Raw genomic sequence first — 18,388 nt, 5'->3', positions numbered from 1 at the left:
GAAAGATTCAAGAAAATAACGAGAAATGTGGCCATTGAGCACATGTACTTTGCTCTCTTCCAAAAATTTCTAAAACGTCAGTAAAGAAGTGTTTTAAGTCTGAGTCCACCAGTAAGGTCAAGAAGGCGGGACGAGGAGAGAGAGGCGATGAGAGCTGTCAGCAGTCTGAAGGCTGGACAGCCAACGGACAAGTGGCGCTTGCTCTCGGAGCCAAGAGAAAGCCGGTGTCCAACTGCAGGCAAGGAGCGGGACCCTGGACGCCGCGGGGGCCGAGCCCGAGGTCTGACAGCTTTGGCTCAAAGTGTCTGAACGAGTTCGAGAGCCTCACCCCCGACAGAGCGGGCCCACCCCGGGGCAGCCTGGTGGCCGGGCAGGAAGGGTTACTGAAGGACCCTCCCTGCGGCCTTCTCCACACCTGCTGTCACAGACTTACGGGGACTCACGTGCAGACCTTTGGCTTCTGGGGAGAAACGAACTCGGCTGACGGAGCTCAAGACATATGAGGAACCATATGGAGAAGAAGGCGAAAACAGAACCCAACTTTAAGGTCCGATACAAACGCATCTGGCTAGCTGGCTGGCTCACGCTGTTACACGTACACCGTGAACGGGGACCAAACCACGTCTCTCTGACGAGCGGGCAGCAAGGCTGAAATGGCGCACTGTGGTCAGGTGAAAGGAATGCCTCCCTCTGAGTATTTTACCTGCTTGGAGCTTACTGGGGTGCTGCTGCGCTCCGGCTCCAGGGAGGGGAGGAGGGCTTACGCCTGCGGGCCCAGCACCCTGGGTCGGGCTCACGCTGGCCAGAGCCCCGGCAGGCAACGGCTGGCCTCTCTTTAACAGCTGCTTCTGTTCTTGCTGGCGGAAGCGTGGAGGCACCTCGCGAGGCAGGTAACGGGGCGCAGCCGGCTGCTGGCTGCTGGCGGACGCACGTTTGCCATTGCCGCCGCTCGGCAGGGCGCTGGTGCAAACGCTGGCGGCGGTACCGGCAGGCTGGGGCTGGCTCGAGCAGGTCTTGGGAGGTTCTGGCACTGCAAAGGACAAAACGGAAAGAACCCAGAACTTTAGTAGCCCTCCTGAAGCCCCAACCCAAACCAAGGAAGACAAAGCAAAAACCGAGAAGGAAAGGGTCGACGTCGCGCCCAGGAAACGGAACTGGACTGAAGTCCAGGGTGTCAGGCGCGAGACCCGGTTTTCTTACAGACTAACCGGAATTCGGAGCAGCAGGCTTTGGGCCCCGGGTGCCTCGTCTGTGACGTGGGCGATCCCGTTAGGCCGGAGCAGCGGCTCACACCTCGGCTTCGTCAGACTCCACGCAGGGCCCATGAAGGCCCCAGACCTGCCCCCCACACCCCTTCCAGGGAATTCAGCAGGGTGGAGCGAGGAGGGGGACTTTGCATTTCTGACAAGGTTCCGCGCAACTCTGATCCGATGCTGGTGGTCCCGGGACCACTCTTTGAGAACCACTGCTCTTGGCGTTTTTTTCAAAATTAAGGGATTTTTGTTTTAATTCTGATGACCACCCCCCACCCCCACCCCCACCCCCACGCATCCTGCGTTATCCGAATAACTGAAGCATTGGTGGAGCTATCAACAGCACTGAGTGCACTCCGTTAAAGATTTACTTGAAAAGAATGCAAGTGGACTAACGTGCAAATGATGCATTTGAATTAAGCGGAAGCCAAAATGCCATCTGGGTGTTGCACAAACAGAAGCTCCACAGTAATTTCAACAGAAACAAGGAGCGGGAGAGCGGAGCGGAGTGGTGACCCTGACAGTAACCAGCAGGCCAAATGCAAAGGAGATCTGCGTAGTCACCTGCACTCCTAAGGGAGCACAGATGCATCAAATGCAAAGAATCTGGGCCTCAAAAGTCATTCCCATCTTGAACCTGAAACGCTAATATCCGAGACATTACATTTACCTTGTTACTTGAAAAAAAAAAAAAAAAATTTTTTTTTTCTACATAATTTGTAAATGTCTTTGTGCAAAACGCGTTTATACCTAGTTTGGTGTGTATCTTAAGCGTGTGAGTAACAGTATGAAAAGATGCCCGGTCCACACTGCGGGGAACACAAGCCGTTCCTGTCGGCCTTTACACCACCCACACCGGGGGGGGGGGGGGGGGGGGGCTTCCCACGGGTGCGCCCGGCGCCCTGTGCCGTCTGCACCGTCTGTGTCCACAAGGCCTCGGTCCACTGTTTTTCGGTCGTGCTGCCCAGCAAACCCTTAATCCTAGATGAAGCCACTGTCCACTCTCCACTCCTGACTCAGATCACAGCCAGGTAGTCTGGTGTCATTACGAGTTTACATCCCTGAGGACACCCTCAGTGCTCCCTGGCCGTCCTACAATTTCCTGGGTCTGCCTGGCCCCACTGCTGTCAATGACTCACTCAAAGACCTTGCACTCTGTAGTGGATGATGAAGTCGGACTTTACTTTCCAGAAGAAATAAACGCCGTGAGGCAAAACCTTCAAGTTTCTGCCACTACAAACACACGAGCATCACACTGTTCTCCGTCTCATGCTTCTGATGCTCCCACCTGAGGCAAATACTGTATTTCACCAATTTTAAGACTTAAATGTCTTCAGATGTGAAAAGCATTTACACTGGGATGTGTCTTACTGTTGATGACAGGTCACTCAACTGGCAGTGTTTTTTCCTTCTTGGTACGTGACTACTGGCGCATCCCACAACGAATGGTTTTGGAGAGACAACTGCAAGATGCTGCCCTCCGGCGGTTCCCATCTCGGGGACTTCGTGTGCTTTGGGTCTTAAGGCCCGGACACCCTCCAGAGCAAACACAAAGGCCCGAAGCTTAAGAGTGAGCCTCTGATTGATTCTTTGTTTTGTAAACACAAGTAGGCAAGAGAAGAGATCTAGCCACTTGGGTTTGTGTGGAGAGTGGAGGAAAGCACATGTGCAACTTCTAAGTTGCCCAGGGATTGTGTGTGTGGCCGCTCTCTGCAAGGAACTCCTCCTCGTCCCAAATCTCCACCACTGTCAAAGACGGCGACCACCACCACCCTCCTCGGCCCCAATCCCACCTCCCCATTTGTTGCCTCCCCTTCTGTCCAAACTTCTCAGAGGGCCTGTCGGAGCCTCCTCGTGCTGCCTCCTCACCCACCGCTGGCCCTTCCCCAGCCCATCTTGCCCTCTACTTTGCGGAAATGACGATCATTCAGCACTTCCTTGATGCTAACATCCAATGCCACGTTCTGAGCTGTCTTCTCCACCTCTCCATTGTCTTCTGCAGCGATGGTCGCTTTGGCCACCCGAAGACACCCTCCTCCTCGGCCTCCATGGCTCTCAAAGTCCTCGCTTGGATTCCTGCTGGCCTCTCGGGCCACTCCTTCCCGCTCCCCTCTGGGGGCTTCTTCTTCTGCCCTTCCTTAAGGTTTTGTTGCAGACTCTCTCTGCTCAGACACTCATCGTGGGTCACCCCGTGTGCACCCATCAGCCCTGTGCTCACCATCCGAGCCCCCTGTGACTTCCAGAGATCTACACCTGGCGGTCTTACAGGCACTTCAAACTCAGCATGCTCCCGGTATTCATCAGCTTCCTCACTCACTTTTCTTCGGAGTTTTGCAATCACGCTCTTGGCCTGTGGCTCTGTGCTGGAAACCTGGGCTCCGCCCTTGGTTCTTCCCTTAATCCACCCCAACCTACCATGAGCCAACCACCAAACCTTGACATTCATAGTTTATCTTAAATGTTCCTTCTAAGTGCCCATCAAGCTCATCTGCCTGTTTCCGTTCCTACTGCCCTGACCAGAGCCTGGAGGACTCGTCTGGACACTACAAGAGCTTGTCTGTTTCTTTTTCTTTAAGTAAATAAGTATGTACGTATACATACACGTATTTAGAGAGGGGAGGGGCAGAGAGAGGGGGGGGGGGGAATCCCAAGCAGGCTTCCGCACCGTCCGCGTGGAGCCCGATGTGGGGCTCGATCGTATGAACGGTGAGATCACGACTTGAGTCAAAATCAAGTCAGGTGCATAGCCGACTGAGCCGTCCCAGGCACCTCTAGACTGCTTACTATTGGGCCTGTCTCCCCGCATCTCATGTCAGCACGGTGCCTGACACACAGGAAGTGCTCAACAAACACTAAAGGACTTGACTGTTTTTCTTGAACACACACTGAAGTTAAAAAGCAACGTAGAAATCGCAGAATATAAAGAATATTCAGAATATAAAGACCATGCAATGGAAAAAATGCCAAACTGGAACGCCAAAGCCCTGGATTTCAGGCCAGCTACCCGATAGTGTGTATGATCCTGCTCAAGAAGTTTACTATCCCTGGAGCTCAGTTTCCTCACCTGGAAATGAAAAGTTTAGACCAGCTGACTCTCTAAGGTTTTAGTCTGTGAGGACTGTTGCTTCAGAGTCCACTGAATGTCTCTACTGATGCCTGGCCCCTCTTTGCTCCTAGTTAGTTCCCTGGCCTTGGTACAGACTTGGAATGTTTTTATAATTATTTAGATCTGAAGATTATTCACAAAGGCACAGGAGATGAATATCCATTCTGTCTTTCCTTTTTTGAAAAGAAACCTATAAAACCTATTATAGGTTGATTTTTAAACATAGGGGCCTTCACACGTATTTTTTTCTGACATGGGTCTTTAGCCAATGAAAATAGCAGAAGTTCCTAAGTATTTACCCCAATGAGAGGAGGAAAACTTCTATCTACACAAACATTCACAGGAGTGTTCAGAGCAGTTTTATTCCTAATTGCCCCAAAGGGGAAGCAACCCAGATGTCCTTCAATAGGTGATGGATGAGCGAACTGGTACAACCACACAATGGAAAATTAGCATTTAAAGGAAATGAGCTATGGGGGTGCCTGGTTGTCTCAGTCAGTTAAGAGTTTGCCTCTTGATTTCTGCTTAGGTCATGGTCTCCACAGTCTCCTGGTTCTTGGGATGAGACGTAGGGTTCTGCAGTGACAACATGGGAGCCTGCTTGGGATTTTCTCTCTCTCTCTCTCTCTCTCTCTTTCCCCCTCCCTCCCTCCCTCTGCCCCTCCCCCGCTCACACTGTCACGCACAAGCTCTCTTTCTCTCAAAAGAAATAAACTTAAAAAAAAAAAAAAAAAAAAAAAAAGAAATGAGTTACCAAACCTTGAAGAGAATCATACACACATATTGCCAAGTAAAAGAAGCCGGCCTGAGAAGGCTTCGCACTATAGGATGCCTACTAGGTGACATTCTGCAAAAGGCAGAACTATGGCGACAGTAAAATATCTGCGGGCGGGCGACAAGGGCCTGAGGAGGGTGGGAGGGATGAGGAGGCGGAGCACAGGGGACTTGCAGGGCAGGGAACAGGATGACACAGTCATCGTGGACACGTGACATTATGCACTTGCCTAATTCCACTCGAAGCGTCCAACACTCAAATGGAAACTGCGGACTTCAGTCGCCAGTAACGCATCGACGCTGGCTCACCGACTGCAACGAACGCCCCACACCGAGGCGGACGTTCCTCACAGCAGAAACTGAGGATGTGCTGGGGTGGGCGGAGGGAGCATTACGGGAACTCTCTGTACTTTCTGCTCAATCTTTCCATAAACCCAAAACTGCTCTAAAAAACAAAGCCTACTGGGACCCCTCGTGCATCGATGGTGACAATGCGAGCTGTGCAACCACTGTGGAAAAGAGTACGGGGCATCCTCGAAAAATGAAAGACAGAACCGCCCTAGGATCCGCTAATTCCACTAGTGGGCATACGCCCAAAGAAAAGGAAACATTAACTTGAAAAGATACGCGAACGCTGCGCTGACTGCAGTGTTATTTACAATAGCCAAGATTCGGAAGCAGCCCCAGGGTCCACTGGTAAGCGAATGGGTAAAGATGATGTGGTACGAATACACGCGTGCACACACACGCACACACACACACACACACGCAGAGGAATAGCACTCGGCCCACTGGTAAGCGAATGGGTAAAGATGATGTGGTACGAATACACGCGTGCACACACATGCACACACACACACACACACACACGCAGAGGAATAGCACTCGGCCACAGAACACAATGAGATCTTACTGTTTGTGACAACACGGGTGGACCTAGGGGTATAATGCTAAATGAAAGAAGTCAGAGAAAGACAAACACCGTATGACTTCACTCATATGTGGAATTTAAGAAACAAAACAATCAGAGACAAAGAGACTCTTAAATACAGAGAACAAACCGGTGGCTCCCAGAGGGGATGAGGGTGGGGGGTTGGGGAGAAATAGGTGAAGGGGATGAAGAGCACACTTAGGGGGCGCCTGGGGGGCTCAGTTGGTTAAGCGTCCGACTTCTGCCCAGGTCACGGTCTCGCGGTCTATGGGTTCGAGCCCCGCGTCGGGCTCTATGCTGATGGCTCAGAGCCTGGAGCTGCTTTGGATTCTGTGTCTCCCTCTCTCTCTGCTCCCTCCTCAACCTGTGCTCTCTCTACGTCTCTCAAAAAATAAATAAACGTAAAAAAAAAAAAAAAATAAGAGCACACTTAGGACGAGCACAGAGTCATGCACAGCATTGCTGAATCGTCACAGTACTTCTGTCTGTCATCCAGCCTCTTCAAAGGATGGAAATGGAAGAAAACGTACCTGAACTCAAAACCTGATGGAGGGGTGCCTAGGTGGCTCGGTCAGTTAAGCACCCGACTCTTGATTTCGGCTCCCGTCATGATCTTACGGGTTGTGGTTCAAACCTCACGGGAGGCTCTACGTTGACAGTGTGGAGCCTGCTTGGGACTCTCTCTCTCTCCCTCTGCCCCTCCCCCACTCTCTCTCTCAAGATAAATAAATATGAAAAAAATAAAACAAAGAAACCTGATGGAGACAACTGGCAAGGGCTCAGAAGCAAAGAACCCAAGCTGACGGGAACCTGAGAAGTCACCGTGTTCACCCGCACAGACCCCCAGGGCCCAGGTGAGCTAACAACCAAGATGACACCAGCATCCTCGAGAGAATTCTAATCTCTGACAGCCAGCCACAGCTCTGCCACTAACTACACTGTTAGTATCTTTCCGGAAAGATCAAGGGACAAATTCGGGGCTATTTTTCTTCAAAATATTTCCAGGAAAAGGAATTCATGCTGCAGAAACGAAGCAGTGTGATGTAATAAGTGAATGCTGTCAGTCCCTGGTTTCGAACAAGTACAAAGAACGAATGCTACCAATCGGTAACTATTTTTGAATATAAAACAGCAATTCTGACATATCTGAATACGGACTATTTCCCCTTTGGATCTGTTCTTATGATATCGATGAATCAAACGGGCATTTTCTGACCAGCCATCCACCCTCTTCAGATACGAACTTCTCCATCTCTCGCCACCCAGAGAGTGGGTAGGGTATCACGACACTGCTCTTCTCAAACTCACCTGCCTCTAAGGTTATCCCTCGATGACAGAGGCTCACGCACGAGTCTACCCCACACATCACTGTTCCAATACAGCAGCAGAACCCAGCCAGGCGATGGGAATCTTAGCCTGATTTAGGGACTGTCGACAAGTCACTGATTTAGAGAACATGAAGACAGCAGCCAAGTAATTTTGGTCTGTCCGAACTCTCTCCCTGAGCTTTCCTCGCCCTAATAAACTTTCCCCTTTTCTTTTAAATGACGGCGACACCTGCTGGGGAAAAGGCAGATAGAAAACCATCCTCTCAGAAAGTTGGGCTTCTTTAGAACAATCTTCTTTCCAAGAAACGGTTTTCTGCCTTCAGTGGCAGTTTTCAGAGGGCACTGTCACAACGGGGTCCAAACGGGTTCTAAGTTCCCGCTACTTCTTTCCCAGGACAGCCAGCTGCAGTACGGGTGGGGAGTTCAGGCCGACCCTTCGGGACAGGAGGGCTGTTCAAACTTCTGTAATACTCTTCAAACCCGGACACCACCCAGCTCCCTCTCGGTGTGTGACGCGGGGCTTGCAGGTCACGGAGACACTGACCGACCTTTCACTCACACGTGCGGGTAAGCCCTTCCAGAGCCAGCCACTGTTCCAGGCACTGGGGGGACGCCAGAGAAGAGAAAGGGCAGACTCCCACCCGTGGAGCAGACACCGTGGCAGGGCAAGAAGACAAGGACAGAAAGCGCTGCACTGTGAGATGCACGGCAGCAGGGGGCAGGTGCTGCGGGGAGTAAGGGGTCAAATCACAGTTCGCTTTCTCTGCCCAGCATTCTTTTTACCCCACAGACTGTGTCGTACCCTCTCCATATTTATTTACTTGGGACAATTTAATGAGCATACTGGGTATACCGTGGAAAATACACACAGTTCCCGTCCTTGTAGTTTATAATCTAGTAAGAGATTGTAACGATTCCACAGACACACAAGTCGTGGGAAGCCCGATACGAGTAACAGTGGGACAAAGGATCTAACTCCTGTGAGGCAGTGACAGTCAGGCCAGGCCTGGAAAACTGGTGGCTGGGTAAAACGTGTGCGCCTGAGCCGGTGTGTGGGTGTGGGGTCTGCGGGGGCCGTGGGGTCTGCGGGCTCACACCTACCGGCCGGCACGGCGCAGGGAAAGGTCCTGACCGGAGAGGGGGCTTCTGTGCTCTCAAGGACTGACACGAGGCCAGGGTGACTGGAGCTCGGTGCCCGAAGGGAGGGCTTCTGGGCCTGAGGCTGGAGAGGCAGGCGCAGGCTTTGCAAGGGTTCTGGAATCCATCCACCGATGGCTGGGAGAGCACGTGGGGCGGCCTGACGGAAGGCTGCTCCGCGGTGTTTCTGTTCCGGCTGCAGCCTCCAGTTCCAGGGAGAAGTTCTCCAGGGAAAGGCTCCTTCGGTTACAAGTTCACGGGGTCTCGATACACTCTTTCACAGCTATTTAAACTCCACAAGCAGGTGACCTTGATCAAGACCCTGTCTGTGCAGGCTCCAGAGCCGGGGGATCCTGTCTGCTTGGCCGGCGTCGCCTTCACAGGCAAGGGAGACAACACAGCAGCCAGTGCCCACGGCAGCAGCCCCCTCCTTGCTCCACTCTAGAAATTCTGCGGGGCCCCCCTTGGGAGGTTAGGTTCCCACCGCCATCCACCTTCCGCTCCTCACCAGGGGCTCAACAGAACCGGGAGCATGAGAGCACAGGGCACCCAGGGCACCAAGGCGTTTCCACCTTACTGCCCAAGTCATACTACCAAGACCTTCTCTTCTTTAAAAACGCGTCCGGCTCCGTGCTGACAGCTCAGACTCTGTCTCCCCCCCTCTCTCTGCCCCTCCCCCACTTACACACACACTTTCTCTCTCCCTCTCTCAAAAATAAATATTTAAAAAAATTTGGAATTATCAGATGGACAAAAAAGCACAAAGACTGAATAATCAACAAACCTTCATGTATCCAATCTCCAGTTTAAGAAATAAAATGTCACCGATTCCACCAAAGCTCCATCTTCCCCTCCCTGGATGTATACCCTGAAGAGATTCTCACCACAAGCAATTTGGGATTTACCATTCCCACGCACCTCTCCAGAGATACAGTGTAGTGGCTACGAGCACGGACTTGGGGTTTAAACTTCAGCTCTGCCCCTTTACCGGCGGGTGACCCTGGGTAAGTTACTTAACCTCTGTGTCACTCAGTTGTGCCATCTGCGAAGTGGGGGTAAGTGGAGGATAAAACAGAGCACCTCCTCGAGAGGCTTCTCTGAAGGCTGAATGTTACTATAGGTAAAGAACTGTTCAGAACGTCTAGCATATAGTAAGTGCACTGTGTTTATTATGTTAAACAAAAAACATGCCACGTGACACTTAAGGACACTGAGGCAGACTCCACTCAGGACCGTCGTGCGGGCGTAGGGACCATGTGAGGGGATGTGCAGTGGGGGAGACAGACAGGGCTCATACCCGAGTGCAGCGGGGACAGGTGGGGATTTACGGTGAGGGAGCAGGAGGAGGGCAGCGGGTGGAAAATCACTAAGAGGACAATACATCACAGGGCAGGGGGCTTCTGTCTGATCCGACCCAGCAGGATTCTCAGCAGGATTCTGGCCTGGGGGGGGGGGGGGGGCGGCGGTCACCCAGGGGCCGGTGGAGGATGGGGAACCCAGTCAGGTATCTGGGAAGCGGAGGGTGGTTCTGTGAAACTGACTCAGCACTCAGCAGGGTTCTTGCTAAAACTGGATTTGACAAGGAAGTTCGCGGATGGGGCTGCCAGACGGTTCAGGAGCCTGAATGAAGTTTTGGTCAGCAGTCCTGGTCAGTCTTTTTTATTTTTTTAATGTTTGTTTATTTTTAATTTTTTTTTCAACGTTTATTTATTTTTTGGGACAGAGAGAGACAGAGCATGAACGGGGGAGGGGCAGAGAGAGAGGGAGACACAGAATCGGAAACAGGCTCCAGGCTCTGAGCCATCAGCCCAGAGCCTGACGCGGGGCTCGAACTCACGGACCGCGAGATCGTGACCTGGCTGAAGTTGGACGCTTAACCGACTGCGCCACCCAGGCGCCCCTATGTTTATTTTTGACAGAGAGAGAGAGAGAGAGAGAGAGAGAGAGAGCGCGTGAACATGAGCGGGGGAGGGGCAAAGAGCGGGGGAGGGGCAAAGAGAGGGGGAGACACAGCATCCGAAGCAGGCTCCAGGCTCCGAGCTGTCAGCACAGAGCCCGACGCGTGGCTCAAACCCACAGACCGTGAGATCATGACCTGAGCCAAAGTCGGACGCTTAACCTACTGAGTCACCCAGGCGCTCCAGTCCTGGTCAGTCTTAATAATCCTTCTCACTCCTCTTCCTCCTCAAGGAAGCAGCGGGAAGGACTTTAGGCTGATGAACAAAAACGCAAAGTCACGTGACGTGAACTGCAATTAATGAACTAAAGAAGGGAGGAAGGTAGACAGAGACTCTGGCAGAAGTGACCATGGTAAGTTAGCACAGGTACTGACATCTGTACTCCTGACTACAGGGTCAGATCTCTAGCCTGGCCCTAAATTTCCCACTTCATTTGGGTCTCACATCTCCACCGTTTGGAAAGTGTCAAACACCACACAGAAGTTAATCAACAGTCACCCATCCCATCATTTTAAAAAATGTTACCGGGCGGTCGTCAGAGCCGTCTCTGCCTGCCCCCCTTCTCCAACACGCACACCAGCAGCAGGACTCACAGGGGTCTGGCTCATGGCTACAAGGAGGCCTCAGTTGTGGATCAGGCCCGTCAGATGCATGTGCCCGTGCGATCCGGCAGCCAGTGACCTGGCTGCTCTCTGCCTGCTGCACCGGCTCCAGCCATAAGCACAGCCCTGAGGACGGTGGACGTTTGTTGCTGTGTCGGGTCCTAGTTCCCAATCACGACCCCTCAGGCAGGGAAGCGATAGTGTTGATGGTGGCTTCCCGATCCCTGGGCTGCAGTGGTGACACGGTGCCGGTGCCCGTGAGGCCTCCTGACTCTCCCAGGGAGCAGCTCTCTGGGATGACTCTGTGGGGAATCTGCTCTGGAGGCCCAGCCTAGGGGGGGCGCCCCTCTCCCTCCCCTCACAATGATTTTACAAGCATCTTGTACTTAAAAACAGCTAGAGTGGTTTCTATACACTTCACTGAACTCTGATTAAGACCAGATTTTGGCGGGGGTGACTGGGTGGCTCAGTCAGTTGAGCATCCGATTTTGACTCAGGTCACAATCTCTCGGTTCATGGGTTCGAGCCCTGCACTGGGCTCTGTGCTGACGGCTCAGAGCCTGCAGCCTGCTTTAGATTGTCTCCCTCTATAAATGCACGTTAAAAAAAAAAAAAAAAAAAAGACCTGATTTTTGTTTTTAGCAAGTAGTATATGCAACTCTCTCACCTTGACAACGTCATGGTATGTGGTCATGACCTAGATATTCCACAGTGGTCTCCTTGTAACGGCATTTACTGAAATGGGACCTCCTTACACACGCCCTCCGTTAGAGTCTCATGGGCTACCACAATCACCCTAAAGCACACTGGCAGGTGAGCATGGAAAGTAACCTTTTATAGATAAACAAGCTAGAGGGACATGTTAACATACCTTATTTCTGAAATTTGGATGCACCTTACAATTAGTGTATAAATTTAATATAGTTTCATTAGCCCTCCAACTGCACCCGTATGGAAGACATTATCAGATCAATGATGTTCCAGAACTGGTGGCATCTTAGAAGTTAAGAAATAAGGGCGCCTGGGTGGCTCAGTCGGTTAAGCGTCTGACTTCGGCTCAGGTCATGAACTCACAGTCTGTGGGTTCGAGCCCCGTGTCAGGCTCTGGGTTGACAGCTTGGAGCCTGGAGCCTGCTTTGAATTCTCTGTCTCCCTCTCTCTCTCTCTGCTCCTCCCCTGCTTGCTTGCATGTGTATGCTCTGTCTCAAAAATAAACATTAAAAAAAAAAAAAAAAAAAAAAAAAAGAAGTCAAGACATAGAAATTTTTTGCATGATAAAGCATAGAATTTCTCTTCCATACAGATACCACATAATGGCAAAAGAAAAATACTCAAAAATCATGCATTAATTCTAGCTATTTCAGAATCCATACTCAAAGATGTAGAGCTCTTAAAAATTTTAATTTACATTTACTGAAATCTATATAAAAGAGAACTATTTTCCAGGTCTAAAAGAATCTGTGATTCCAAGGAAGATTTTCATTATTACGATCTCTTCTGCAACCTACACAGCAGCAAACGCGGCAGCAAGAAGTTCCTTAGAACAAGAGGCGAGGGGAAGACGCTACGTGCAGGAGGGTCCATCTGCTGTGTTTATTGGCAGCCCCGGCAGGGTACCAAGCCCTGGCCTTCTGTGTGTTCTGTTGACGGCTTCTGGCCGATCCGTCACCATGGCAACTTGGGGAGCTCAACTCAAAATGAGCACAAACTCATTAACTACTAACTACATTATCTTAGTGCCTGTTGCTAATGAGAGAATGCCGTTTAGAGATATTTTCTATTCTAATGTATTACAGTTACCTCTCTAAAAAAGCATGAAATTAAATTAAATGCTACTCTTAGTACACCAGACTGGATAATATGAATGTTAAAGTAAATTTGCTTTAATAATGACTGCTAACAGTAAGAATCGTTTTATTAGAAGATTACTTTGTTTTGGTCCTTGGATTCTTCTACTCTCAAGAAATGAACATACAGGCAATTATCATACAGGCAAATATTTCCAACCTCTTTTAAGCAACAGCCAGCAGATTTAGAAGATCCAAGTAGAAAAATTTGATAACAGCATATGTTAAAGCCAAGTAAACAATACAGCATTAATATATACTGGCTTTTCTATCACCTTTTAATAGGGAACACTGGGGATATGAATATGTCCCCAGATGAGGCAACACACTGGACAGACATGAAGGGTGAACAGAGTCCCCTGAGCACAGAGATTCTCGGCTCTCTCACCTCCAGCCTGACCTCGTCTCTTTCCATACTCAATCATCTGGAACTGAACTAGCTCTTGAAAAACAGCAGATCCTAAATCTCATGAAACACAGAAGGTTTAAGTGGAATTATGTCTGAAATGTATTCTCTTAGGGCATGCTTACTGCCTCGTGTGGCAGGACCACACGCGGGCGCGTGCCTGCGTGTGTGTGTTTTCTGTAATAAATGTACAAATTGTGGAACAGCGTCGATCCTGGGACGTTTATCCTCCAGAAGTGCAGAATCCTACAACCTGCCAGAAGAGGGAGCCCGAGACAGACTATGCCAACATTCAGTGGGAGAAGGCTGGGGAAGGGGAGGCAAACCGGCCATATTGCACATGGGTTTTGAAAAGGAATATCCCACCTCCACGTGCCCTGTGCACACCGGGTCCCCATCCACCTTAGCCTCAGTGACGCCACTCTCCCCCGCGGCCGACAATTCACCTGCTGTGCCAGCTCTTTGTTTGGTTCCGGAGAATGCCACCCCAGCCGGCCAGCCTTTGCAAATGCCGTTCCCTCTCTCTGTGGGCGCCCTGGAGTCCCCTCTCAGCTCTCCCCGGCCTAGCTAGCTGCCTTCTCTCCATCCTTCAGATCTCAATTCAAGCTTCACTCAGGATGCCTCGGCCCCTCGCAGCCCGGTTCTGATTCTTCTGTTCTATGCTCTCATTAAACAACGTTCCTTTCCATCACAGCAGCCGTCCCAGTCAGTAACGACACGGACAGCACTGCGGCTGAGGTTTCTGCCCGTTCCCTGTAAGACTCTCCCCTCCAGGAGGGTGGGAAGCCTATCTGTGTCTTTAAATCTCTCCCCGCACAGTGAACAGTGCCAGCCACACAGGAGGTATTCGGTAAAGTATCCGCCGGAACGGATTAGCCCGGTCAGTCTCCAGGCTCTGTCTGCCCCGCACCACGACCCTTCCTCTCTGCCCACCCCGCGCCACACAGTCATCAAGTAGGCAGCGGTCTAAATGGACCCGCTGCCCCCAGTTCTCTCGCCACCGTCGGATTCATCTTCAATCTGGCATGCTCCGTGATCCTTCTAAAATGTGAACCTCATGATGTCACTCTCCCATTCAAGATCTCCAGTGGCGCCCTCTGGTCTAAAAGGTCACACCTGGAGTCCCAACATGGGCCCTGTGGGCCTCCCTGCCCTCCACCTCTCTAGTTTCAACTCACTGCTCGTGGTAGGGCAGGCTGGTGAGAGGGGCCTCATGGGTGGGTTCAGGATGGCTGGGATAAGGCACCCCCCCACCTTGTGTCATGTGCACAGCTGACTTGGGGACAACCGGGAGAGAGGCCAGTCCCAGCCTGTGTTTATCTCATGCTAAACCACTATTTGCCTTTCCCCCAGTTTTCCCACTTATTTTTAAAAACAGGCCATCTTTTCTTCCAGGGATATAAATATTGAATGAAAAGTGGAATGTACTTAAATCCTTTCAGGAACAAGACGTGGGATAAATAAAACACAACCCCGGAACATTTTACTGAGTTCATTTGCTTATATATCTAACCTATCTCTTTGAGAGCAGAGAATTTATCTCTGTCTGGTGGATATTTGTTCACTGTCTAATTAATGAACTAACTTGACAACTCTAGGTAGCAAAAGGTGACTAACCACTCCTTTATTAATGCAATCTTTAGTAGACGTGTTAAAAGCTAGATAGAACGTGATCACAACTACTGTATTTTCTGAAATTACTGTATTACAAATGACCACCCACATAGAAAGAAAGGGCAACGACTGAGGCATGAAGAAAGCTAAGCTGCCATGATGAGTCTCTCTGCCCAGCTCTAGAGGCCAATTTAATATTAGAAACCAATCAGGAATAAGAGAGCAAATGACTCAGCTTTTTAAAAGGTAGCAGAATGTTTGACTAATTCGCCAAAGACACGTGGAGAGCAAGAAAGCACAGGAATGACATTCAACACCATCAGCCCTTACGGATATCCAATCAAGGGCACAGTGAGAGATCACCACCCACCTATTAGAATGGCTACCAGAATCGAGACTGATTTTCCAAGTGTTGGTAAGATGTAGAACCGGGAAGGGGTGTAACCACTTTGAAACGTTTTGCGGTTTCCTCGGAGGGTGAAGCCGTATCTACTCCGAGATCGGCCGTTCTATTCCTACACATCGACCACAGAAGCAGTCATAGCAGATGCCCATACAGAGACTTCGATATCAGAGTTCGTAGAGGCTTTATTCACGGGAGCTAAAAACTAGAAACAACTCAACGTGCCCACGAATGGGTAAATGGACACACTGTGATGTACCCAAACAAAGGAACTCTGCTCAGCAATGAAGAGGTGTGAACTGCTGATATCCACGACAGGGACGAAATCTCTAAAGCATAACTGAGGGAAAGAAGCCAAGAGGGAACCCCGTGTGATTCCGTTTCCCTAACGAGAGTCTCGAAAAGAAAACCCGCGGTAGTGACGGGAAGCAAATCAGCAAACGTTTGCCTACGGACCGATGGAGGCGGGGAGGGCATGAGAAGTGGCTAGGAAGGGCCGGGGAAACCTTCAGGAGTGGTTTCATTGCGGGGATGGTTTCCAGGCTCGCACGCACTGAAACTTACGAAACACGCGCAGTTTACTGTGTGCCAATTTAAATCAATAAAGCTGTTTTAAAAAAAAAAGAAAAAAAAAAAAAAGAAAGTAATCTGTTAAGTGATTTCTCCGAGAGCAGACTGTCAGCTTCCTTTGGAGCTATAAACTGTAACTTTCGCTAAACTTGGAACTGCCTTTATGTTTAACGTTTGGCTTAGTTAAGCTAAACGGGGATGTGGACTTTCATTTCGTCGGAGACTCATCAGAAGGGCCTGCAAGGAGATGTTGTCAAAGGGCCTGTAACAGAAGCAGCGTGCGGCTTCCCAGCCACCGGCGGATATTCCCTTCCTTCTAAGTCTGAGGGGGAACTTCTACGCATGTACCCGCTTAGCTGTCTTCCCCCCGATAATTTCTATCCTTTTAAGCTGCCTACGTATTAGGGGAAAAGTACCACACCTTAATACACTTTCTTTCATTCCCATGGAAAAAATAGGAATGCATTTATTATATCTTCCTTCTCCAGGGATTTAACAGAAAAGTTAAACAATTACCTTAAACACGGTAACATGGCTAAAGAGAGATATCTAATATTTAAAATCCTGTAAGATACCATCCCATAAAGATCCCTCACAAACTGAATCCCTTAGGAATTTCTTTCAGCCTCACTTGACAAGACCCTAAGTTACTTCCTAAAATGAGCGATTACACTGACCATGGATATACGATGCTGATGTGTCCCTCACAGGACAGTACGATATATATATAACTGGCAGCCGGAAGATGAGGTTCTAGTGTTCTGCCCCTAATTACAGCTGTCCAGACATAGACTAAGTGCTTAACCTCTTTGAACCTCATTTCCTAATCAATGAAGGAACTGGAGAGTCTCTAAGGATCCCTCACCCCCTAAGATTTTATTAATTTTGTAGACAGGCAAACAAAACGCCATGTTTTATAAACCATACTATGCCGAGCACGCTAACTAGACTTTTAGCTACTGCTTCTAAGAGTAGCTCATACACTCAAAATAATATCTGCTTTGGTTATGTGGATGTGAACGTGAATACACGTGAACTCAGGGAACCTGGCCAATTTCACCACACCGTGTAATTCAGGAACACACGGACATGACGCCTGATAAAAACAAACCGCTGAGTGTTGTGCTGAGCAAATAGCTCAGGACCGAGTGAACCGCAATCGGCCAGCGCCGCCGAAGAGGAGGGCCAGCTAACCGGTGAGGTGCAGAGGCTGGGTTCTCACTTCCACTCGTCCGTATCTACACCCGACTACGAGCCTGGGAAGGCACGCTTCCAGCTTCACTTCTCACCTGCACTCGTACTGAGAGAAACACACGTTGAGAACGAGCCTTAACAGGACTACAGCACAGTGCGTATCATCTGTGACCCCCCCCCCCCAAAACCTCTGTCACTCCGCATAAGGCTGCCGAGAGCATACGGTTTCAACTGATTTACGTTAACAAGAGCTCATAAAGATTTTCGTGAAATTAGCATTACAAATTGAATGCATGGCAGAGTTGAATACCCGATCGCAAAACTTAAATTATAGTCCATCCTTTGAAGCAAGATTAGGAGACTAATCAGAATGTGTGAATTTATTACAGTATATGACTCAAAACCATAAAGCATTAATCATATGGAGTTTGAGCCATATTGGGTCATCAAGATACTCGCTTTCATACATGATATAATTAACTGAGCTTCTTGTATGAAAACTTATCTATTTTATGAACTTTACGAAATCTGGCTAAAACCAATAAATTAAATTACTTCACATTTATGGATGTTATAATTAATCCTAAAAAAATTAAATTCATAAAAGACCCAGAACACAATAATAGACAATTTGGGCTCACAAAGTCATCACATCACATAGAAAGCTATTGTTATCTGTGCCCAAATTAAGAGCAGCGCCCAAAATAAAGAAAACAGATCACTGACTACCGAAGCAAAACCCATTAAAAAGCGTCAGGTGCTCAGATGGCAGAAATACGATACATAGGTTGGTGGTATCTCACGACAGGGTCATGTCTGACTGCCAGCCCCCAGCTACGAGAGCACCCCGAGTCTCACCGAGGCGTAACAAGTCACTGTGTTCCGCTCCCTCTCCCTCTAGTCACCAATAATGCAAAGAGAGCGTTTCACAGAATTTACAAAAAACAATTTTGCTTGTGAGCAGGCTCACACGAAGGTTTTCCAAGTGCTGAGTGCAGTTCTTTGAGGGGCAGGGGCCGAGGGGAGTGCTCATCAGGGAAAGGGCAGGCCCAGCCTGTGGTGCCCAACACGCACGGCCAGTCAGAGATTCAGAACCACCTTCCTGCAGGCAGTTAATTTCCATTTGAACCAGTAATAGGGGAGCACCTGAGAAAAATGTAAACCTTGATACTGCTCATATTCATTAATGAATTACCTAACAGCACTGTTAGATTATTTATAATTTAAAACGCCTTTTTTCGTTGTTTAGAAGACATTAATAACCA

General features: G+C 49.5%; 1 protein-coding gene across 3 annotated transcripts in view; it reads right to left on the bottom strand.

Moving 5' to 3' along the window:
• TNRC6C (trinucleotide repeat containing adaptor 6C) overlaps positions 1-18,388 on the bottom strand; it is a 140,639-nt gene that overhangs the window by 74,966 nt on the left and 47,285 nt on the right. Inside the window, exon 4 of one of the 3 annotated variants that reach the window (XM_053211721.1) lies at positions 704-1,030. The exons of 1 other annotated variant lie outside the window; for it this stretch is intronic. In XM_053211721.1, coding sequence (XP_053067696.1) covers positions 704-1,030 — 327 coding nt within the window. The remainder of the gene's footprint in view (positions 1-703; positions 1,031-18,388) is intronic. One more of the 3 variants, XM_053211722.1, reaches the window with a different exon arrangement.

Source organism: Acinonyx jubatus, chromosome E1 (genome assembly GCF_027475565.1).
Source record: "Acinonyx jubatus isolate Ajub_Pintada_27869175 chromosome E1, VMU_Ajub_asm_v1.0, whole genome shotgun sequence".
Taxonomy (NCBI): Eukaryota; Metazoa; Chordata; class Mammalia; order Carnivora; family Felidae; genus Acinonyx; species Acinonyx jubatus.
Note: the sequence above shows the minus strand (reverse complement) of the source record. Positions and strands in the feature narration are given on the sequence as shown.